Genomic DNA, 23,651 nt, shown 5'->3' with positions numbered 1-23,651 from the left:
AGTATGGTTCTGTTATAGATCTGGGACCAGGCTAGGATAGCATGGTTCTGTTATAGATCTGGGACCAGGCTAGGATAGTATGGTTCTGTTATAGATCTGGGACCAGGCTAGGATAGTATATGGTTCTGTTATAGATCTGGGACCAGGCTAGGATAGTATGGTTCTGTTTTAGATCTGGGACCAGGCTTGGATAGTATGGTTCTGTTATAGATCTTGGACCAGGCTAGGATAGTATGGTTCTGTTAGTGATGTTATAGATCGGGATCCAGGCTAGGATAGTATGGTTCTGTTTGTGATGTTATGGTTTATATTTCCATCCTCTAGGTGAACAGGTTTGAACAGTTCAACATCAACTACGCCAACGAGAAGCTCCAGGAATACTTCAACAAACACATCTTCTCCCTGGAACAGCTGGAGTACAACAGGTTGGCTACCAGACATGGCTCTGTCCCAAATTGCATTTTATTCCTTATGTAGTGCACTACTTTTAACAAAGGGCCATACTGCTCTCACTATATAGGAAATTGAGTGCCATTTGGGACACAGCAGAGCACCATTTTGTTTCCTATCTGGGGGTTCTTTGGGTGTGACCATGTTGTTCTAGATATGCAGGCACGCTGCCAAATGTTTTCAATGGGACGACAGCAGCCTGGTCACAGCTCATTTCATCACATGAACCTGTGGACAATACAACCACTGTCTCCCTAACTCACTGTTCATGTATGAGTTGTGTTGTTTCCTCAGAGAGGGGATCCAGTGGGAAGCTATAGACTGGAAGGAGAATGCAGAGTGTCTGGATCTCATCGAGAAGGTAGGTAGCAGACTAACGCTAAGACTTACTCTAGGACAAGCCTCTCCTAGGGGACCTCCAGACTAACGCCAATACTTACTCTAGGACAAGCCTCTACTAGGGGACCTCCAGACTAACGCTAAGACTTACTCTAGGATAAGCCTCTCCTAGGGGACCTCCAGACTAACGCTAAGACTTACTCTAGGATAAGCCTCTCCTAGGGGACCCCCAGACTAACCCCAATACTTACTCTAGGACAAGCCTCTCCTAGGGGACCCCCAGACTAACGCTAAGACTTACTCTAGGACAAGCCTCTCCTAGGGGACCTCCAGACTAACGCTAAGACTTACTCTAGGACAAGCCTCTCCTAGGGGACCCCCAGACTAACGCTAAGACTTACTCTAGGACAAGCCTCTCCTAGGGGACCTCCAGACTAACGCTAAGACTTACTCTAGGACAAGCCTCTCCTAGGGGACCCCCAGACTAACGCCAAGACTTACTCTAGGACAAGCCTCTACTAGGGGACCCCCAGACTAACGCCAAGACTTACTCTAGGACAAGCCTCTCCTAGGGGACCCCCAGACTAACGTCAAGACTTACTCTAGGACAAGCCTCTCCTAAGACACCTACCTGACTATCCTGACCAGGACTCTAATACACAGACCTGACTATCCTGACCAAGGCCACATAGCACCCATCTCTGTCTCTATGTGTGAGCTGTGCCAAGCTGACGAAACAGTACTCTGGTCTCAGAAACTAACCTTCCTTTTGTCCGTCAGAAACTGGGCATGTTGGCTCTGATCAATGAAGAGAGTCGCTTCCCTAAAGGCACCGACTACACCCTGCTAGAGAAACTACACAGTAGACACGCTGTGAGTACACACACAGAGACACACACACACGTACACACACACATACACACACACACACACACGCAGACAAACACACATACAGACACATGCACACACACACACTCTGCTCTAAAGGAAATGCTTTCCTCTCTAGCCAGCCCAACCCAGCCCACGGACAGCTACAGTTTTTTACAATTACTTTGGCACTAATTTCATTTTTCAAAACTCTGATCAAAACATTGCATTGTGCGTTCATATCTTTAAAGAAACGTTGCCCTTGCAGAATCATTGGTTCAAATAACTAATTTATCATGAAATACCATAGGAACATTCATTTAGATCACCCACACACAAGATACCAATAGTTTCACTGTGTCGTTGTTCGTACAATCATTAAATATTGTCGTACAAAATATGTGATACATGTTTCATTATGGTACTACACATAAATACATCACTATAAAAGGACTAGTAGAGAGAATACAACATACACAGTGGAATCATTGAACACTATATGACATTTATTGATGAAATACAGTAAAATCACAACATAAGTTTATTTGAATCAAAGCAAAAATAATTAGCTACAAAAAAAATTAAAAACTACAGTAAAAGGTCAACTGCAGTGTTCCTCACCTGGCTTACTGTAAAACATCACTGCAGTGTTCCTCACCTGGCTTACTGTAAAACATCTCTGCAGTGTTCCTCACCTGGCTTACTGTAAAACATCACTGCAGTGTTCCTCACCTGGCTTACTGTAAAACATCACTGCAGTGTTCCTCACCTGGCTTACTGTAAAACATCACTGCAGTGTTCCTCACCTGGCTTACTGTAAAACATCACTGCAGTGTTCCTCACCTGGCTTACTGTAAAACATCACTGCAGTGTTCCTCACCTGGCTTACTGTAAAACATCACTGCAGTGTTCCTCACCTGGCTTACTGTAAAACATCACTGCAGTGTTCCTCACCTGGCTTACTGTAAAACATCACTGCAGTGTTCCTCACCTGGCTTACTGTAAAACATCACTGCAGTGTTCCTCACCTGGCTTACTGTAAAACATCACTGCAGTGTTCCTCTCCTAACTTACTGTAAAACATCACTGCAGTGTTCCTCACCTGGTTAACTGTAAAACATCACTGCAGTGTTCCTCACCTGGCTTACTGTAAAACATCACTGCAGTGTTCCTCACCTGGCTTACTGTAAAACATCACTGCAGTGTTCCTCACCTGGCTTACTGTAAAACATCACTGCAGTGTTCCTCACCTGGCTTACTGTAAAACATCACTGCAGTGTTCCTCACCTGGCTTACTGTAAAACATCACTGCAGTGTTCCTCACCTGGCTTACGTTGCCCAGGTACTTGGATGGTTGCTCTCTGGCCAATGAAATTCCGAAATCTCCTCCTTGTCTTGGCCAGGTTGAAGCCTGCCTCATCCAAAAAGAGGAATTTGTGATGGTTTTCGTCAGCATCCGGCTCCATCACCCTCTAAAATTACATTTTGGAAAGAGAATTACTGATTACAATGATTTAGAATTTTGGGGGAATTTTTCACAACAGGCATCCTGAAACTGAACATACTCAGCCCTCAGTTGCTTCACTCTGTCTGCATTTCTTTCAAAAGGCACACGGTATAGCTGTTTTTAGAGACACCTGGTGCCTTTTCAGCATCCGCGCAATAGTCGACAAACTCATGGCTTCCACATTGTTGAACATGTCGTCATTGTCCAAGATGTGTTGCCGAATTTCTGAAAAGCAAATATAATTTCTGGCCCGAACCAAATTGACCACAGCACACTCTTGTTGGTAAGTCATAATTTTGCCTCTGCCTCCCCTATTTGGCCTAGTCTCAATTCTGCTGGGAAAATGACACGAAGAACACATTTAGTCACATCACCTACTCTGTGGTACACATTGTCATGCAGTATACAGTCACTTGACAGTTGAGAGTAGCCTGATGTTTAGCGCATGCTGAAGACTTACCGGTTCTCATTGTGGAAAGTTCTGATAATTGAAGCCACGGTTGATCTTCTGAGGTTTGGTTGAATCATTGTAGCTGCCTCAGTAATTGTCTTGCCATGATTTACGACATGGTCTACAGCTCTTGCTTGGGTTTCATTGGACACTCTTAGCTGTTGCTTCCGTTGTCTTGGTCCGTGGTCTTGTCCTCTACCACACCTCTCCAACAAGGCCCACGACCACCTCTCAGAAGGGGTGCTTGGTCCGTGGTCTTGTCCTCTACCACGTTCCCCCACACCTCTCCAACGAGGCCCACGACCACCTCTCAGAAGGGGTGCTTGGTCCGTGGTCTTGTCCTCTACCACGTTCCCCCACACCTCTCCAACGAGGCCCACGACCACCTCTCAGAAGGGGTGCTCGTCCCCTGCCATTCCTTTGGTCACCACATCTTCCTCGTCTTCCTCCTCCCACTGCTTGACCTCTATTGTGACCTGGATCACCTGCCGGCTCCATGTTATCGCTATGTTGTTGTAGGTGGATACCACTCATTTCACTACATAGTCGTACCCCAAGGTGAAATCAATCATCAGTAACGAGTTGGCAGTATTGGAAAAGCAATTACAAGTACTTGCATTCATACACTCACCGGCCACTTTATTAGGTACACCTGCGTGTTAATGCCAATAGCCTGTTCTTTCCAACAGCGAATCATGTGGCTGCCTGCAACTCAATATATAGAGCAGAGAGCTTTAGTTGTTTACAGAGAATGGTGCGATTAACAGAACACATTCAGTCAGCGGCAGTTCTGTTTAGTTCAATTAACAAATTATCTTAGCTTTATGTATATTGTATCCAAGCAATTGGAAAAAGTGTTTGAGTTTTCAAAAATGTGCATTTTGATCATCGGTTGTGAGTTTTGTGTCTAGAGTTTTGAAAAATTACATCAATGTTCTAAAATTAGTGCCAAGGTGATTGTAAAAAACTGTAAACTCTCCTCAGACCCAGGCTGAATAATGTCTTCGGTGTAGAGCAGATCAGTGCAGTAACTCTGTCCTCTCAGTCCCCTCTGTCCTCTCTGTCCTCTCTGTCTTCTCTGTCCCCTCTGTCCTCTCAGTCCTCTCTGTCCTCTCAGTCCTCTCTGTCTTCTCAGTCCTCTCTGTCCTCTCAGCCCTCTCTGTCCTCTCTGTCCTCTCAGTCCTCTCAGTCCTCTCAGCCCTCTCAGTCCTCTCTGTCATCTCAGCACCCTTAGTCCTCTCAGTCCTCTAAGTCATCTGTCCTCTCAGCCCCTCAGTCCTCTCAGTCCTCTCTTTCCTCTCTGTCATCTCAGCCCTCTCAGTTCTCTCAGTCCTCTCTGTCCTCTCTGCCCTCTCAGTCCTCTCAGTCCTCTCTTCCCTCTCAGTCCTCTCAGACCTCTCAGCCCTCTCTTCCCTCTCAGACATCTCAGACCTCTCTTCCCTCTCAGCCCTCTCAGTCCTCTCTGTCCTCTCTTTCCTCTCTTCCCTCTCAGTCCTCTCAGACCTCTCAGCCCTCTCTTCCCTCTCAGACCTCTCTTCCCTCTCAGCCATTTCAGTCCTCTCAGTCCTCTCAAACCTCTCTTCCCTCTCAGTCCTCTCTTCCCTCTCACCCCTTTCAGACATCTCTTCCCTTTCAGTCCTCTCTTCCCTCTCAGCTCTCTCAGTTCTCTCTCACCTCTCAGTCCTCTCAGTCCTCTCTTCCCTCTCAGTCCTCTCTTCCCTCTCAGTCCTCTCAGATCTCTCAGCCATTTCAGTCCTCTCAGACCTCTCAGACCTCTCAGTCCTCTCTTCCCTCTCAGTCCTCTCTTCCCTCTCAGCCCTCTCAGCCCTCTCTTCCCTCTCTGCCCTCTCAGCCCTCTCTTCCCTCTCAGCCTTCTCAGTCCTCTCTTCCCTCTCTTCCCTCTCAGCCCTCTCTTCCCTCTCAGCCTTCTCAGTCCTCTCTTCTCTCTCTTCCCTCTCTTCCCTCTCAGCCTTCTCAGTCCTCTCTTCCCTCTCTTCCCTCTCAGCCCTCACTTCTCTCTCAGCCTTCTCAGTCCTCTCTGCCCTCTCAGCCCTCACTTCTCTCTCAGCCTTCTCAGTCCTCTCTTATCTCTCTTCCCTCACTTCCCTCTCAGCCTTCTCAGTCCTCTCTTTTCTCTCTTCCCTCACTTCCCTCTCAGCCTTCTCAGTCCTCTCTTCCCTCTCGTCCCTCTCAGTCCTCTCTTCCCTCTCAGCCTTCTCAGTCCTCTCTTCCCTCTCTTCCCTCTCAGCCCTCTCAGTCCTCTCTTCCCTCTCAGTCCTCTCTTCCCTCTCAGCCCTCTCAGTCCTCTCTTCTCTCTCTTCCCCCACTTCCCTCTCTTCCCTCTCAGTCCTCTCTTCCCTCTCTTCCCTCTCTTCCCTCTCAGTCCTCTCTTCTCTCTCTTCCCTCACTTCCCTCTCTTCCCTCTCAGTCCTCTCTTCCCTCTCAGCCCTCTCAGTCCTCTCTTCGCTCTCAGTCCTCTCTTCCCTCTCTTCCCTCACTTCCCTCTCTTCCCTCTCAGTCCTCTCTTCCCTCTCTTCCCTCTCAGTCCTCTCTTCCCTCTCAGCCCTCTCAGCCCTCTCAGTTCTCTCTTCCCTCTCAGTCCTCTCTTCCCTCTCAGCCCTCTCAGTCCTCTCTTCTCTCTCTTCCCTCACTTCCCTCTCTTCCCTCTCAGTCCTCTCTTCCCTTTCTTCCCTCTCAGCCCTCTCAGTCCTCTCTTCTCTCACTTCCCTCTCTTCCCTCTCAGTCCTCTCTTCCCTCTCAGCCCTCTCAGTCCTCTCTTCTCTCTCAGTCCTCTCTTCTCTCTCTTCCCTCACTTCCCTCTCTTCCCTCTCAGTCCTCTCTTCCCTCTCTTCCCTCTCAGTCCTCTCTTCCCTCTCAGCCCTCCCTTCCCTCTCAGCCCTCTGTCCTCTCTTCTCTCTCAGTCCTCTCTTCTCTCTCTTCCCTCACTTCCCTCTCTTCCCTCTCAGTCCTCTCTTCCCTCTCTTCCCTCTCAGTCCTCTCTTCTCTCTCAGTCCTCTCTTCTCTCTCTTCCCTCACTTCCCTCTCTTCCCTCTCAGTCCTCTCTTCCCTCTCTTCCCTCTCAGTCCTCTCTTCTCTCTCAGTCCTCTCTTCTCTCTCTTCCCTCACTTCCCTCTCAGCCTTCTCAGTCCTCTCTTCCCTCTCTTCCCTCTCAGTCCTCTCTTCCCTCTCAGCCTTCTCAGTCCTCTCTTCCCTCTCTTCCCTCTCAGTTCTCTCAGTCCCCTCTTCTCTCTCAGTCCTCTCTTCTCTCTCTTCCCTCACTTCCCTCTCTTCCCTCTCAGTCCTCTCTTCCCTCTCAGTCCTCTCTTCCCTCTCAGTCCTCTCTTCCCTCTCAGTCCTCTCTTCCCTCTCAGTCCTCTCTTCCCTCTCAGCCTTCTCAGTCCTCTCTTCCCTCTCTTCCCTCTCAGTTCTCTCAGTCCTCTCTTCTCTCTCAGTCCTCTCTTCCCTCACTTCCCTCTCTTCCCTCTCAGTCCTCTCTTCCCTCTCTTCCCTCTCAGTCCTCTCTTCCCTCTCAGTCCTCTCTTCCCTCTCTTCCCTCTCAGTTCTCTCAGTCCTCTCTTCTCTCTCAGTCCTCTCTTCCCTCACTTCCCTCTCTTCCCTCTCAGTCCTCTCTTCCCTATCTTCCCTCTCTTCCCTCTCAGTCCTCTCTTCCCTCTCAGTCCTCTCTTCCCTCTCAGCCCTCCCTTCCCTCTCAGCTCTCTGTCCTTTCAGTCCAGACAGGCCAGTGGAAACTGAAGAAATGCACAACAGAAAACCACAACTGAACTGACCTCCATGCCTCCTACTACAGATTGGATCTTTTTATTTTGTTACAGTTTCTGTGTGTGGCTTCGGCACTCTTTCAGATACAATGGTCACAACATTACTCATTGCATTAGCCCAAGTCAGCTCCGTCAGCTCAAATCAGCTGATGAGTTCTGAACATGTAGTTCCCTACCGAGTGTCCAGTGTAATGTTGGTGTCTCTGACTGTCTCTGTCTCTCTCCAGACTAACCAGTACTACATGAAGCCCCCCACCCATCTCCCATGGAATCATCTCTCTATATATAGTATAACCTGCTGTGTCTCTGTCTCTCTCCAGACTAACTAGTATTACATGAAGCCCCCCACCCATCTCCCATGGAATCCTCTATCTATATATATTATAACCTGCTGTGTCTCTGTCTCTCTCCAGACTAACTAGTACTACATGAAGCCCCCCACCCATCTCCCATGGAATCATCTCTCTATATATAGTATAACCTGCTGTGTCTCTGTCTCTCTCCAGACTAACTAGTACTACATGAAGCCCCCCACCCATCTCACATGGAATCCTCTCTCTATATATATTATAACCTGCTGTGTCTCTGTCTCTCTCCAGACTAACCACTACTACATGAAGCCCAGAGTTACGGATCACCAGTTTGGCATCAAGCACTATGCTGGAGAGGTAAATTACCCTCAAGGAGCTGAGCACTTGAGAAGGTCTCTCTCTCTCTTTCTCTCTCTCTCTCCTTCTCTCAAATTCAAATTTGAATTGCTTTATTGGCATGAAATACAATTTGTAGATACTTCCAAAGCAGTATAGTGGTACAGTATTTCAGGAAATAAAGTACAATACAATGAGGATAATGAAATCCACTTCATTTCAGTAGTACTAATAGCAGTACATATAAACATGGGTACAGGACACTCCTGCTGTTGTATTGTGGAATCTTCAGGCGATACGTTTAATTAAATAGTAAAACAATTACAAAAAGAAAGAAAGGCAAATAAATAAAAACATCAAGTTTACATGTTATATACAATGGAAATACTTCAGGGAATAATGGTCATGGGATGTCCCTCAGGCAATCATATACCTTGACTGTAATGGCGCCGGAGAGGATGGCTGCCATTTTATTGGCTCTCAACCAACCGTGCTATTTTGTTTGTTTTTTCACATTGTTTGTAAAGTAATTTTGTACATAATGTTGCTGCTACCATCTCTTATGACCGAGAAGAGCTTCTGGTCATCAGAACAGCGATTACTCACCTTGAATTGGACTAAGAATCCAGACACCCGAACATGCCCTCATCCCGCCATTCGCAGGAGTAAGAGATAGAGATTTTGCGGAAAGAGATTGGCTTTGCCATCCGTACTGTTAGCCAATGTACAATCGCTGGAAAATAAATGGGACAAACTAAAAGCACGTATATCCTACCAACGAGACAGTAAAAACTTTAAAGTTGTTTGTTTCACCGAGTTGTGGCTGAACGACGACATTAAAAACATACAGCTGGCGGGTTATACACTCTATCAGCAGGATAGAAGAGCAGCCTCTGGTAAAGTGCAAATCAATCCCAGAACAACAGCAAAGGACCTTGTGAAGATGCTGGAGGAAACAGGTACAAAAGTATCTATATCCACAGTAAAAAGAGTCCTATATCAACATAACCTGAAAGTCCGCTCAGCAAGGAAGAAGCCACTGCTCCAAATCCATAATTTAAAAGCCAGACTACGGTTTGCAACTTCACATGGGGACAAAGATCGTACTTTTTGGAGAAATGTCCTCTCGTCTGATGAAACAGAAATAGAACTGTTTGGCCATAATGACCATCGTTATGTTTGGAGGAAAAAGGGGGAGGCTTGCAAGCCGAAGAACACCATCCCAACCGTGATGCACGGGTGGCAGCATCATGTTGTGGGGGTGGCAGCATCATGTTGTGGGGGTGGCAGCATCATGTTGTGGGGGTGGCAGCATCATGTTGTGGGGGTGGCAGCATCATGTTGTGGGGGTAGCAGCATCATGTTGTGGGGGTGGCAGCATCATGTTGTGGGGGTAGCAGCATCATGTTGTGGGGGTGGCAGCATCATGTTGTGGGGTGGCAGCATCATGTTGTGGGGGTGGCAGCATCATGTTGTGGGGGTAGCAGCATCATGTTGTGGGGGTAGCAGCATCATGTTGTGGGGGTAGCAGCATCATGTTGTGGGGGTGGCAGCATCACGTTGTGGGGGTGGCAGCATCATGTTGTGGGACTGCTTTGTTGCAGGAGGGACTGGTGCACTTCACAAAATAGATGGCATCATGAGGTGGGGAAATGATGTGGATATATTGAAGCAACATCTCAAGACATTAGTCAGGAAGTTAAAGCTTGGTCGCAAATGGGTCTTCCAAATGGACAATGACCCCAAGCATACTTCCAAAGTTGTGGCAAAATGGCTTAAGGACAACAAAGGCAAGGTATTGGAGTGGCCATCACAAAGCCCTGACCTCAATCCTATAGAAAATGTGTGGGCAGAACTGAAAAAGTGTGTGCGAGCAAGGAGGCCTACAAACCTGACTCAGTTACACCAGCTCTGTCAGGAGGAATGGGCCAAAATTCACCCAACTTATTGTGGGAAGCTTGTGGAAGGCTACCTGAAATGTTTGACCCAAGTTAAACAATTTAAAGGCAATGCTACCAAATAAATACTAGTTGAGTGTATGTAAACTTCTGACCCACTGGGAATGCGATGAAAGAAATAAAAGCTGAAATGCATCATTCTCTCTACTATTATTCTGACATTTTAGATTCTTAAAATAAAGTGACCTAAGATAGGGAATTGTTATGAGGATTAAATACCCTTTTTGATCTGGCCCAGTGACAGGTCCTGTTTCTACCATAGTCATTCCTCCTGAGTCCCTGCCCTGCCCAGTGACAGGTCCTGTTTCTACCATAGTCATTCCTCCTGAGTCCCTGCCCTGCCCTGCCCAGTGACAGGTCCTGTTTCTACCATAGTCATTCCTCCTGAGTTCCTGCCCTGCCCTGCCCAGTGACAGGTCCTGTTTCTACCATAGTCATTCCTCCTGAGTCCCTGCCCTGCCCAGTGACAGGTCCTGTTTCTACCATTGTCATTCCTCCTGAGTCCCTGCCCTGCCCTGCCCAGTGACAGGTCCTGTTTCTACCATAGTCATTCCTCCTGAGTCCCTGCCCTGCCCAGTGACAGGTCCTGTTTCTACCATAGTCATTCCTCCTGAGTCCCTGCCCTGCCCTGCCCAGTGACAGGTCCTGTTTCTACCATAGTCATTCTCCCTGAGTCCCTGCCCTGCCCTGCCCAGTGACAGGTCCTGTTTCTACCATAGTCATTCCTCCTGAGTCCCTGCCCTGCCCAGTGACAGGTCCTGTTTCTACCATAGTCATTCCTCCTGAGTCCCTGCCCTGCCCTGCCCAGTGACAGGTCCTGTTTCTACCATAGTCATTCCTCCTGAGTCCCTGCCCTGCCCTGCCCTGTGACAGGTCCTGTTTCTACCATAGTCATTCCTCCTGAGTCCCTGCCCTGCCCAGTGACAGGTCCTCTTTCTACCATAGTCATTCCTCCTGAGTCCCTGCCCTGCCCTGTGACAGGTCCTGTTTCTACCATAGTCATTCCTCCTGAGTCCCTGCCCTGCCCTGTGACAGGTCCTGTTTCTACCATAGTCATTCCTCCTGAGTCCCTGCCCTGCCCAGTGACAGGTCCTGTTTCTACCATAGTCATTCTCCCTGAGTCCCTGCCCTGCCCTGCCCAGTGACAGGTCCTGTTTCTACCATAGTCATTCCTCCTGAGTCCCTGCCCTGCCCAGTGACAGGTCCTGTTTCTACCATAGTCATTCCTCCTGAGTCCCTACCCTGCCCAGTGACAGGTCCTGTTTCTACCATAGTCATTCCTCCTGAGTCCCTGCCCTGCCCTGCCCAGTGACAGGTCCTGTTTCTACCATAGTCATTCCTCCTGAGTTCCTGCCCTGCCCTGCCCAGTGACAGGTCCTGTTTCTACCATAGTCATTCCTCCTGAGTCCCTGCCCTGCCCAGTGACAGGTCCTGTTTCTACCATAGTCATTCCTCCTGAGTCCCTGCCCTGCCCTGCCCAGTGACAGGTCCTGTTTCTACCATAGTCATTCCTCCTGAGTCCCTGCCCTGCCCAGTGACAGGTCCTGTTTCTACCATAGTCATTCTCCCTGAGTCCCTGCCCTGCCCTGCCCAGTGACAGGTCCTGTTTCTAATATAGTCATTCCTCCTGAGTCCCTGCCCTGCCCAGTGACAGGTCCTGTTTCTACCATAGTCATTCCTCCTGTCCCTGCCCTGCCCAGTGACAGGTCCTGTTTCTACCATAGTCATTCCTCCTGAGTCCCTGCCCTGCCCTGCCCTGTGACAGGTCCTGTTTCTACCATAGTCATTCCTCCTGAGTCCCTGCCCTGCCCAGTGACAGGTCCTGTTTCTACCATAGTCATTCCTCCTGAGTCCCTGCCCTGCCCTGTGACAGGTCCTGTTTCTACCATAGTCATTCCTCCTGAGTCCCTGCCCTGCCCAGTGACAGGTCCTCTTTCTACCATAGTCATTCCTCCTGAGTCCCTGCCCTGCCCTGTGACAGGTCCTGTTTCTACCATAGTCATTCCTCCTGAGTCCCTGCCCTGCCCTGTGACAGGTCCTGTTTCTACCATAGTCATTCCTCCTGAGTCCCTGCCCTGCCCAGTGACAGGTCCTGTTTCTACCATAGTCATTCTCCCTGAGTCCCTGCCCTGCCCTGCCCAGTGACAGGTCCTGTTTCTACCATAGTCATTCCTCCTGAGTCCCTGCCCTGCCCAGTGACAGGTCCTGTTTCTACCATAGTCATTCCTCCTGAGTCCCTACCCTGCCCAGTGACAGGTCCTGTTTCTACCATAGTCATTCCTCCTGAGTCCCTGCCCTGCCCTGCCCAGTGACAGGTCCTGTTTCTACCATAGTCATTCCTCCTGAGTTCCTGCCCTGCCCTGCCCAGTGACAGGTCCTGTTTCTACCATAGTCATTCCTCCTGAGTCCCTGCCCTGCCCAGTGACAGGTCCTGTTTCTACCATAGTCATTCCTCCTGAGTCCCTGCCCTGCCCTGCCCAGTGACAGGTCCTGTTTCTACCATAGTCATTCCTCCTGAGTCCCTGCCCTGCCCAGTGACAGGTCCTGTTTCTACCATAGTCATTCTCCCTGAGTCCCTGCCCTGCCCTGCCCAGTGACAGGTCCTGTTTCTAATATAGTCATTCCTCCTGAGTCCCTGCCCTGCCCAGTGACAGGTCCTGTTTCTACCATAGTCATTCCTCCTGTCCCTGCCCTGCCCAGTGACAGGTCCTGTTTCTACCATAGTCATTCCTCCTGAGTCCCTGCCCTGCCCTGCCCTGTGACAGGTCCTGTTTCTACCATAGTCATTCCTCCTGAGTCCCTGCCCTGCCCAGTGACAGGTCCTGTTTCTACCATAGTCATTCCTCCTGAGTCCCTGCCCTGCCCTGTGACAGGTCCTGTTTCTACCATAGTCATTCCTCCTGAGTCCCTGCCCTGCCCTGTGACAGGTCCTGTTTCTACCATAGTCATTCCTCCTGAGTCCCTGCCCTGCCCTGTGACAGGTCCTGTTTCTACCATAGTCATTCCTCCTGAGTCCCTGCCCTGCCCAGTGACAGGTCCTGTTTCTACCATAGTCATTCTCCCTGAGTCCCTGCCCTGCCCTGCCCAGTGACAGGTCCTGTTTCTACCATAGTCATTCCTCCTGAGTCCCTGCCCTGCCCTGTGACAGGTCCTGTTTCTACCATAGTCATTCCTCCTGAGTCCCTGCCCTGCCCAGTGGCAGGTCCTGTTTCTACCATAGTCATTCCTCCTGAGTCCCTGCCCTGCCCAGTGACAGGTCCTGTTTCTACCATAGTAATTCCTCCTGAGTCCCTGCCCTGCCCAGTGACAGGTCCTGTTTCTACCATAGTCATTCCTCCTGAGTCCCTGCCCTGCCCTGCCCTGCCCTGCCCTGTGACAGGTCCTGTTTCTACCATAGTCATTCCTCCTGAGTTCCTGCCCTGCCCTGCCCAGTGACAGGTCCTGTTTCTACCATAGTCATTCCTGTAGCGAAATGCTTGTGCTTCTAGTTCCGACAATGCAGTAATAACCAACGAGTAATCTTGCCTAACAATTCCAAAACTACTACCTTATACACACACAAGTGTAAAGGGATAAAGAATATGTACATAAAGATATATGAATGAGTGATGGTACAGAACGGCATAGGCAAGATGCAGTAGATGGTATCGAGTACAGTATATACATATGAGATGAGTAATGTAGGGTATGTAAACAAAGTGGCATATTTTAAAGTGGCTAGTGATACATTAGATGATATAGAGTACAGTATATACATATACATATGAGAAGAATAATGTAGGGTATGCAAACATTATATTAAGTAGCATTGTTTAAAGTGGCTAGTGATATATTTTACATCAATTTCCATCAATTCCCATTATTAAAGTGGCTGGAGTTGAGTCAGTGTGTTGGCAGCAGCCACTCAATGTTAGTGGTGGCTGTTTAACAGTCTGATGGCCTTGAGATAGAAGCTGTTTTTCAGTCTCTCCGTCCCTGCTTTGATGCTCCTGTACTGACCTCGCCTTCTGGATGATAGCGGGGTGAACAGGCAGTGGCTCGGGTGGTTGTTGTCCTTGATGATCTTTATGGCCTTCCTGTGACATCGGGTGGTGTAGGTGTCCTGGAGGGCAGTTAGTTTGCCCCCAAAGCGGGCAAAAAAGTTATTTAGTCTGCCTGGGAGCAAGACATCCTGGTCCGTGACGGGCTGGTTTTCTTTTTGTAATCTGTGATTGACTGTAGACCCTGCCACATGCCTCTTGTGTCTGAGTCATTGAATTGCGACTCTACTTTGTCTCTATACTGACGCTTAGCTTGTTTGATTGCCTTGCGGAGGGAATAGCTACACTGTTTGTATTCGGTCATGTTTCCGGGTCACCTTGCCCTGGTGAAAAACAGTGGTTCGCGCTTTCAGTTTCACGCGAATGCTGCCATCAATCCACGGTTTCTGGTTTGGGAATGTTTTAATCGTTCGTTGCTATGGGAACGACATCTTCAATGCACGTTCTAATGAACTCGCTCACCGAATCAGCATATTTGTCAATGTTGTTGTTGGACGCAGTGCGGAACATATCCCAGTCCACGTGATGGAAGCAGTCTTGGAGCGTGGAATCAGATTGGTCGGACCAGCGTTGAACAGACCTCAGCACGGGAGCTTCTTGTTTTAGTTTCTGTCTGTAGGCAGGGAGCAACAAAATGGAGTCGTGGTCAGCTTTTCCGAAAGGAGGGCGGGGGTTTGCAGAGAGTTAAATAAAGTTCATTCAGAGCCATCGATGTGTCTGCTTGGGGGGGAATATATACGGCTGTGATTATAATCAAACAGAATTCTCTTGGTAGATAATGTGGTCGACATTTGATTGTGAGGAATTCTAAATCAGGTGAACAGAAGGACTTGAGTTCCTGTATGTTGTTATGACCACACCACGTCTTGTTAACCATAAAGCATACGCCCCCGCCCCTCTTCTTACCAGAAAGATGTTTGTTTCTGTTGGCGCGATGCGTGGAGAAACCCGCTGGCTGCACCGACTCCGTTAGCGTCTCTCGAGTGAGCCATGTTTCCGTGAAGCAAAGAACGTTACAGTCTCTGATGTCCCTCTGGAATGCTACCCTTGCTCGGATTTCATCAACCTTGTTGTCAAGAGACTGGACATTGGCGAGAAGTATGCTAGGGAGTGGTGCGCAATGTGCCCGTCTCCGGAGTCTGACCAGAAGACCGCTTCATTTGCCTCTTTTACGAAGTCGTTTTTTTTGGGTCGCCGGCTGGGATCCATTCCATTGTCCTGGGTGAAAGGCAGAACACAGGATCCGCTCCGGGAAAGTCATATTCTTGGTCGTACTGATGGTGAGTTGACGCTGCTCTTATGTTCAGTAGTTCTTCTCGACTGTATGTAATAAAACCTAAGATGACCTGGGGTACCAATGTAAGAAATAACACGTAAAAAAACAAAATACTGCATAGTTTCCTAGGAACGCGAAGCGAGGCGGACATCTCTGTCGGCGCCGGAAGTACTAAGATTTGTATTTGATCATTTTGCTGTTTGTTATTTGTTATAGAGGCAAAAAGATTGGAGAAGTGGTTTATCCATAGATCTCTAATTTGGATAGATAATTATTTGTGTTGTTTGTTTAGAGTTTTCCAATTTTTCCAGAAGTGGTTAGAGTCTATGGATTCTTCAATTACATTGAGCTGATTTCTGACGTGCTGTTCCTTCTTTTTCCGTAGTGTATTTCTGTATTGTTTTAGTGATTCACCATGGTGAAGGTGTAGACTCAGGTTTTCTGGGTGTCTATGTTTTTGGTTGGACAGGTATCTCAATTTCTTTTTTAGGTTTTTGCATTCTTCATCAAACCATTTGTCATTGTTGTTAATTTTCTTAGGTTGGATGTTTGAAATGTTTATATTTGATAGGGAAGCTGAGAGGTCAAATATACTGTTAAGATTTTCTACTGCCAAGTTTACACCTTCACTATTACAGTGGAACGTTTTGTCCAGGAAGTTGTCTAAAAGGGATTGAATTTGTTGTTGTCTAATTGTTTTTGGTTGGTTTCCACACTGCTTTCATTCCATCTATAGCATTTCTTAATATTATTGAGTTCCTTTGGCTTTGATGCCTCATGATTTGAGAATTGCTATGTTCAAGTAGACTGTGATTTTGCTTTGATCTGATAGAGGTTTCAGTGGGCTGACTGTGAACGCTCTGAGAGACTCTCGATTAAGGTCAGTGATAATGTAGTCTACAGTACTACTGCCAAGAGATGAGCTATAGGTGTACCTACCATAGGAGTCCCCTCGAAGCCTATTGACTATGTACATACCCAGCGTGCGACAGAGCTGCAGGAGTTGTGACCCGTTTTTGTTGGTTATGTTGTTATAGTTGTGTCTATGGGGGGCATATTTGGGAGGGAATGCTGTCACTTCCAGGTAGGTGTTGGTCCCCCTGTGTGCTGAGGGTGTCAGGTTCTTGTCCGGTTCTGGCATTTAGGTCACCACAGACTAGTACATGTCTCTGGACCTGGAAATGATTGATTTCCCCATCCAGGATGGAGAAGCTGTCTTCATTAAAGTATGGGGATTCTAGTGGGGGGATATAGGTAGCACACAGGAGGACATTTTTCACTGAGAAAATTTCCTTATGAATTTCTAGTCAGATGTAAAATGTTCCTGTTTTGACTAATTTAACAGAGTGAGTTAGGTCTGATCTATACCAAATTAGCATGGCCCCTGAGTTTTTTTAAGGCTTGGACCATTACAGTAGGTGTGAGCAGAGCGTGTTGAGCATCTGATTTCTCTCCCTCTCCCTCTCACTCTCTCTGTCTCGCTCTCTTTCTCTCTCTCTCTCTGTCTCGCTCGCTCTCTCTGTCTCGCTCTCTCTTTGTCTCGCTCTCTCTCTCTCTCTCTGTCTCTCTCTGTCTCGCTCTCTCTCTCTCTCTGTCTCTCTCTGTCTCGCTCTCTATCTCGCTCTCTCTCTCGCTTTCTCTCTCGCTGTTTCTCTCTCTGTCTCGCTCTCTCTCTGTCTCGCTCTCTCTCTGTCTCGCTCTCTCTCTCTGTCTCGCTCTCTCTCTCTGTCTCTCTCTGTCTCGCTCTCTCTCTCGCTTTCTCTCTCTCTGTCTCTCTCTGTCTCGCTCTCTCTCTCTGTCTCGCTCTCTCGCTTTCTCTCTCGCTGTTGCGCTCTCTCTCTCTCTGTCTCTCTCTCTCGCTCTCTCGCTTTCTCTCTCTCTCTCTCGCTCTCTCTCTCGCTTTCTCTCTCTCTGTCTCTCTCTGTCTCGCTCTCTCTCTCTGTCTCTCTCTGTCTCGCTCTCTCGCTTTCTCTCTCGCTGTCTCGCTCTCTCTCTCTCACAATCTCACTTTTCAATTCAATTCACTTTATTGGCATGACGTAACAATGTACATAATGTCAAAGTGTACTTTGGAGATTTAGTGATACATTTACAATATTAACATAATTAAAATATTACTAATCAAAATAGTCAACCAGACAATTAGTAACAACAATTATCAAGGGTAAAAATAACCATCCAATGGATGAGGTAGTAACGATGACATAGAGGATGTGTGCTGGTTGATTGGTCTGTCAGACACTGTCCCTCATCTTATGGCAGGCAGCAATGTAGTGCGCTGCCAACCCACAGCTCTCTGCGTCCTCCCCCAACAGGACGGGTAGCCTATTCACGTCTTTGAAACTTTGAAGGGTTTAAAATTTGGGGAAATGACTTTCTAATAGTTTTATATTTTTTAAACATTTTGTCAGGAAATGCAGCTCTGTTTCAGGTTCTGCTGTGGTGCAGTGGTTGCACAGCCTTTCCTCTACAGGGAGCCAGGTTTTCCTGTGTCTACCCTTACAGCTAGACCACTAGGCCCAGAGAGAGAGACAGGGCTCCTAACGAGTCTAGGGGGTCGGGGTGGGGAGGGTGCATCATAACCTGTTCAATCATGAGTCAGAAGTCAAAAGAGCCAGGACCCCTCCTCCCTTTTCCTCCCATTCTCTTTCCTTTTCATTGACCAGGGCACGGAGAGGGGGAGACGAGGGTGAGAAGAGGAGGTTGGCTCATTGACACCTACTTCAGTGTAGGAGCCATGATTCCGGTCCCTCCCTCCTCTCCCTAGAACCCCTCTCCCCTGCTGCTTCCTCTGTTATCTGGAAGGCCTCTACTTCAGAGGAGAGAGTCACATCCTTTAGTATATTCAATATAAATTATAACATATCTAGTCTAACTGTTTTATAATGATTACTTTATATAGTAATACAATGCTGAGACCTTATTCCAGATATAGTGAGACCTTATTCCAGATATAGTGAGACCTTATTCCAGATATAGTGAGACCTTATTCCAGATATAGTGAGACCTTATTCCAGATCTAGTGAGACCTTATTCCAGATCTAGTGAGACCTTATTCCAGATATAGTGAGACCTTATTCCAGATATAGTGAGACCTTATTCCAGATATAGTGAGACCTTATTCCAGATATAGTGAGACCTTATTCCAGATTAGTGAGACCTTATTCCAGATCTAGTGAGACCTTATTCCAGATTAGTGAGACTTTATTCCAGATTAGTGATCCCTCTGCCCCCCCTGTTCCCTCTGCCCCCCCTGTTCCCTCTTCCCCCCCTGATCCCTCTGCCCCCCCTGATCCCTCTGTCCCCTCATTACTCTAGTGAAGAATCTTCTCCTGTTAAGACCAGGGCTCAGTAACTCTCAACAGGTGACAGTATTAACACTGCCCCCCCCTGATCCCTCTGCCCCCCCTGATCCCTCTGTCCCCTCATTACTCTAGTGAGGAATCTTCTCCTGTTAAGACCAGGGCTCAGTAACTCTCAACAGGTGACAGACAGTATTAACACTGCCCCCAGGTCCTCTCCGCATTCTTCACACCATCCCTTCTCTCTCAGTGAGTCTCAGCCACAGCTTTGACAGACTTTAGGAGACTAGCTATCATTCTCTTCATGTACAGCTAATGTAATGTACAGTACTAACTGAACGTACGGCGACATGCCTCTGGTCTGTCTGCTCCTCTACATGTTTATTTTGACCAGGTTCTGTATGACGTCAGAGGGATCCTCCAGAAGAACAGAGACACCTTCAGAGATGACATCTTAAACATGCTTAAAGACAGCAGGTATACACGATGTCCATGATCGTTAACAGGTAGTCTAGACCAGGGTTTCCCCCACCCCTGGGAACCCTAAAACTACACAGCTGATTTCAAATAACCAACTCATCATCAAGCTTTGGTTGTTTGAATCAGCTGTGTAGTGCTGGGACAGAAACCAACATCTGCACGAAGGGGAGGGGAGGGCCCAGGATTGAGTTTGAGAAACCCTGGCTAAGAGCATTGGGCCAGTAACCAAAAGGTCACTGGTTCAAATCCCAAGCCGGCAGTCCCCAAGAACAACCGCTCTCTGGGTACTGATGACATGGACGTCGATTAAGGCAGCCCCCTCCCCCTCCCCGTACCTCTCTGATTCAGGTTAAATGAGGAAGACACATTTCAGTTGAAGGCATTCAGTTGTACAACTGACTAGGTCTCCCCCTTTCCCCTGGTTATAAAATGCTTGCAACAGTTGAATAATCTCTGCAGTTGACATTGTGCGTATAGTTCCTCCTTTGACTAGTTTGTTTGTTTAATGTAAAGGACTGTGGTTTATGTCCTTCAGGCTTGACTTCATCTATGACCTGTTTGAGCGTGTCGGAAGCAGGAACGGAGAGGAGACCCTGAAGATGGGGACGGCCAGACGCAAACCCACCGTCAGCTCTCAGTTCAGGGTGAGGCTCACTGTTCATGACCCCTGACCTCTAACCCTAACCCACCATCAGCTCTCAGTTCACGGTGAGGACCACTGTTCATGACCCCTGACCCCTAACCCACCGTCAGCTCTCAGTTCAGGGTGAGGACCACTGTTCATGACCCCTGACCTCTAACCCTAACCCACCGTCAGCTCTCAGTTCAGGGTGAGGACCACTATTCATGACCCCTGACCCCTAACCCACCGTCAGCTCTCAGTTCAGGGTGAGGACCACTATTCATGACCCCTGACCCTTAACCCACCGTCAGCTCTCAGTTCAGGGTGAGGACCACTATTCATGACCCCTGACCTCTAACCCAAACCCACCGTCAGCTCTCAGTTCAGGGTGAGGACCACTATTCATGACCCCTGACCTCTAACCCTAACCCACCGTCAGCTCTCAGTTCAGGGATGACCTCTAGTCACCCACATGCTAAATTAACCTGTATCCTTTACTATTCAGCCTGATGGAATCCTCTTGGCTATTATATGATAGGTATTGCCTTGACTTCCCCTGGAGTAGTCTATTATATGATAGGTATTGCCTTGACTTCCCCTGGAGTAGTCTATTATATGATAGGTATTGCCTTGACTTCCCCTGGAGTAGTCTATTATATGATAGGTATTGCCTTGACTTGTGTTTCTGATCCCGTATCTAGATGTGTTGTTGTGTTTCTGATCCCGTATCTAGATGTGTTGTTGTGTTTCTGATCCGTATCTAGATGTGTTGTTGTGTTTCTGATCCCGTATCTAGATGTGTTGTTGTGTTTCTGATCCCGTATCTAGATGTGTTGTTGTGTTTCTGATCCCGTATCTAGATGTGTTGTTGTGTTTCTGATCCCGTATCTAGATGTGTTGTTGTGTTTCTGATCCCGTATCTAGATGTGTTGTTGTGTTTCTGCAGGACTCTCTCCATTCCTTGATGAACACTCTGAGTGCCTCCAACCCTTTCTTTGTGCGCTGCATCAAACCCAACATGAACAAGGTGGGTCATTCAGTATTCACCACAACATGTACAAGGTGGGTCATTCAGTATTCACCACAACATGAACAAGGTGGGTCATTCAGTATTCACCACAACATGAACAAGGTGGGTCATTCAGTATTCACCACAACATGAACAAGGTGGGTCATTCAGTATTCACCACAACATGAACAAGGTGGGTCATTCAGTATTCACCACAACATGAACAAGGTGGGTCATTCAGTATTCACCACAACATGAACAAGGTGGGTCATTCAGTATTCACCACAACATGGACAAGGTGGGTCATTCAGTATTCACCACAACATGAACAAGGTGGGTCATTCAGTATTCACCACAACATGAACAAGGTGGGTCATTCAGTATTCACCACAACATGAACAAGGTGGGTCATTCAGTATTCACCACAACATGGACAAGGTGGGTCATTCAGTATTCACCACAACATGAACAAGGTGGGTCATTCAGTATTCACCACAACATGGACAAGGCGGGTCATTCAGTATTCACCACAACATGAACAAGGTGGGTCATTCAGTATTCACCACAACATGGACAAGGTGGGTCATTCAGTATTCAACCCAACATGAACAAGGTGGGTCATTCAGTATTCACCACAACATGAACAAGGTGGGTCATTCAGTATTCACCACAACATGGACAAGGTGGGTCATTCAGTATTCAACCCAACATGAACAAGGTGGGTCATTCAGTACTCACCCCCAACATGAACAAGGTGGGTCATTCAGTACTCACCCCAACATGGACAAGGTGGGTCATTCAGTACTCACCCCAACATGAACAAGGTCGTTGTCCTGTTGGAAGGTAAACCTTCGCCCCAGTTTGAGGTTCTTAGCACTCTGGAGAAGGTTTTCATCAAGGATCGCTCTGTACTTTGCTCCATTAATCTTTGCCTCGATCCTGACTAATCTCCCAGTCCCTGCTGCTGACAAACATACCCACAACATGATGTTGCCACCACCATGCTTCACCGTAAGGATGATGCCAGGTTTCCTCTAGACGTGACGCTTGGCATTCAGGCCAAAGAGTTCAATCTTGGTTTCATCAGACCAGAGGATCTAGGGCTGATGTAAGAAGGGCTATATAAATACATTTGATTTGATTTGATCGGTAGGTGCCTTTTGGCAAACTCCAAGCGGGCTGTCATGTACCTTTTACTGAGGAGTGGCTTCCATCTGGCCACTCTACCATAAAGGCCTGATTGGTGGGGTGCTGCAGAGATGGTTGTCTTTCTGGAAGGCTCTCCCATCTCCACAGAGGAACTCTAGAGCTCTGTCAGAGTGACCATTGGGTTGTTAGTCACCTCCCTGACCATGGCCCTTCTCCCCTGATTGGTCAGTTTCGCCGGGCGGCCAGCTCTAGGAAGGATCTTGGTGGTTCCAAACTTCTTCCATTTAAGATTGATGGAGGCCACTAGGTTCTTGGGGACCTTCAATGCTGCAGAAATGTTTTGGTAACTTTCCCTAGATCTGTGCCTCGACACAATCCTGTCTCGGAGCTCTACGGACAATTCCTTTGACCTCATGGCTTGGTTTTTGCTCTGACATGCACTGTCAACTGTGGGACCTTATATAGACAGGTGTGTGCCATTCCAAATCATGTCCAATCAATTGAATTTACCACAGGTGGACTCCAATCAAGTTGTAGAAACATCTCAAGGATGATCAACGGAAACAGGATGCACCTGAGCTCAATTTTGAGTCTCATAGCAAAGGGTCTGAATACTTATGTAAATAAGGTATTTCTGTTTTTTATTTTTGATACATTTGCTAAAATTTCTCAAAACCTGTTTTTTCTTTTTCATTAGGGGGTATTGTGTGTAGATTGCTGACCATTTTATTTAATCCATTTTAGAATAAGTCTGTAACGTAACAAAATATGGAAAAAGTCAAGGGGTCTGAATACTTTCCAAAGGCACTGTATAGAATGGCAATGTCTGCTTTAGGTATAATGCCAGGAGCCACTTGTAGATCTGACAGCTCTAACTCAGTTCCACCTCTGACACGCCAAAACAACCTCTATGCGGATGTCGGCTGATTGAATAGAGCTCCGAATGTCTTGAGTGTTCCGGGGCCTTCCATGGGTCCGTGAGGGCTCTGAGTGTGTTGAGTGTTCCGGGGCCTTCCTTGGGTCCGTGAGGGCTCTGAGTGTGTTGAGTGTTCCGGGGCCTTCCATGGGTCCGTGAGGGCTCTGAGTGTGTTGAGTGTTCCGGGGCCTTCCATGGGTCCGTGAGGGCTCTGAGTGTGTTGAGTGTTCCGGCGCCTTCCGTGGGTCCGTGAGGGCTCTGAGTGTGTTGCGTGTTCCGGGGCCTTCCATGGGTCCGTGAGGGCTCTGAGTGTGTTGAGTGTTCCGGGCACTTCCGTGGGTCCGTGAGGGCTCTGAGTGTGTTGCGTGTTCCGGGGCCTTCCATGGGTCCGTGAGGGCTCTGAGTGTGTTGAGTGTTCCGGAGCCGTCCATGGGTCCGTGAGGGCTCTGAGTGTGCTGTTCCGGGCACTTCCATGGGTCCGTGAGGGCTCTCTTTGTGCCTCTGTAACAACGCCCCTCTGCCAGAACATTCTTCCAGCCCAGGTCAGAGGTGAGGGGTTAGGGTTGGCCCGCCACAGCTGCAGTTGGTTGTGTGTGGGCCATTGTTGCACTACTGACCTGCTGACTGCTGCTGTGGAGGGAGAGAAGAGAGGTCAGCGAGGGGCTGTAGAACTGGTTCCACTATGTCTCCGCAGTGGAAAACAAAACAACTTTCCTATTGACATTTAACACATGATGAAGTGCGTTGCCAATAGATTCATTTCCTTCTGGAACTGGCACAAGGCGTTCATGGTTAACAAGGCATGGTCACTGTTCTCATTGTCCTCTGAGAGGTTTGGGTTACAGAAGGTTACTGTTTC

The 23,651-nt window shown here is 48.0% G+C and overlaps 1 protein-coding gene across 1 annotated transcript in view; it reads left to right on the top strand.

The window, feature by feature from the left end:
- The window catches only part of LOC139405547 (unconventional myosin-X-like), a 252,096-nt gene that overhangs the window by 153,353 nt on the left and 75,092 nt on the right, over positions 1 to 23,651 (top strand). Inside the window, exons 12-18 of the mRNA XM_071147963.1 lie at positions 325 to 425; positions 745 to 811; positions 1,570 to 1,662; positions 7,993 to 8,061; positions 19,011 to 19,093; positions 19,632 to 19,740; positions 20,665 to 20,745. Of these exons, the coding sequence (XP_071004064.1) occupies positions 325 to 425; positions 745 to 811; positions 1,570 to 1,662; positions 7,993 to 8,061; positions 19,011 to 19,093; positions 19,632 to 19,740; positions 20,665 to 20,745 (603 nt within the window). The remainder of the gene's footprint in view (positions 1 to 324; positions 426 to 744; positions 812 to 1,569; positions 1,663 to 7,992; positions 8,062 to 19,010; positions 19,094 to 19,631; positions 19,741 to 20,664; positions 20,746 to 23,651) is intronic.

The sequence above is a fragment of the Oncorhynchus clarkii genome, chromosome 3 (genome assembly GCF_045791955.1).
Source record: "Oncorhynchus clarkii lewisi isolate Uvic-CL-2024 chromosome 3, UVic_Ocla_1.0, whole genome shotgun sequence".
Taxonomy (NCBI): domain Eukaryota; kingdom Metazoa; phylum Chordata; class Actinopteri; order Salmoniformes; family Salmonidae; genus Oncorhynchus; species Oncorhynchus clarkii.
This window is presented reverse-complemented; position numbering and strand designations above follow the sequence as displayed.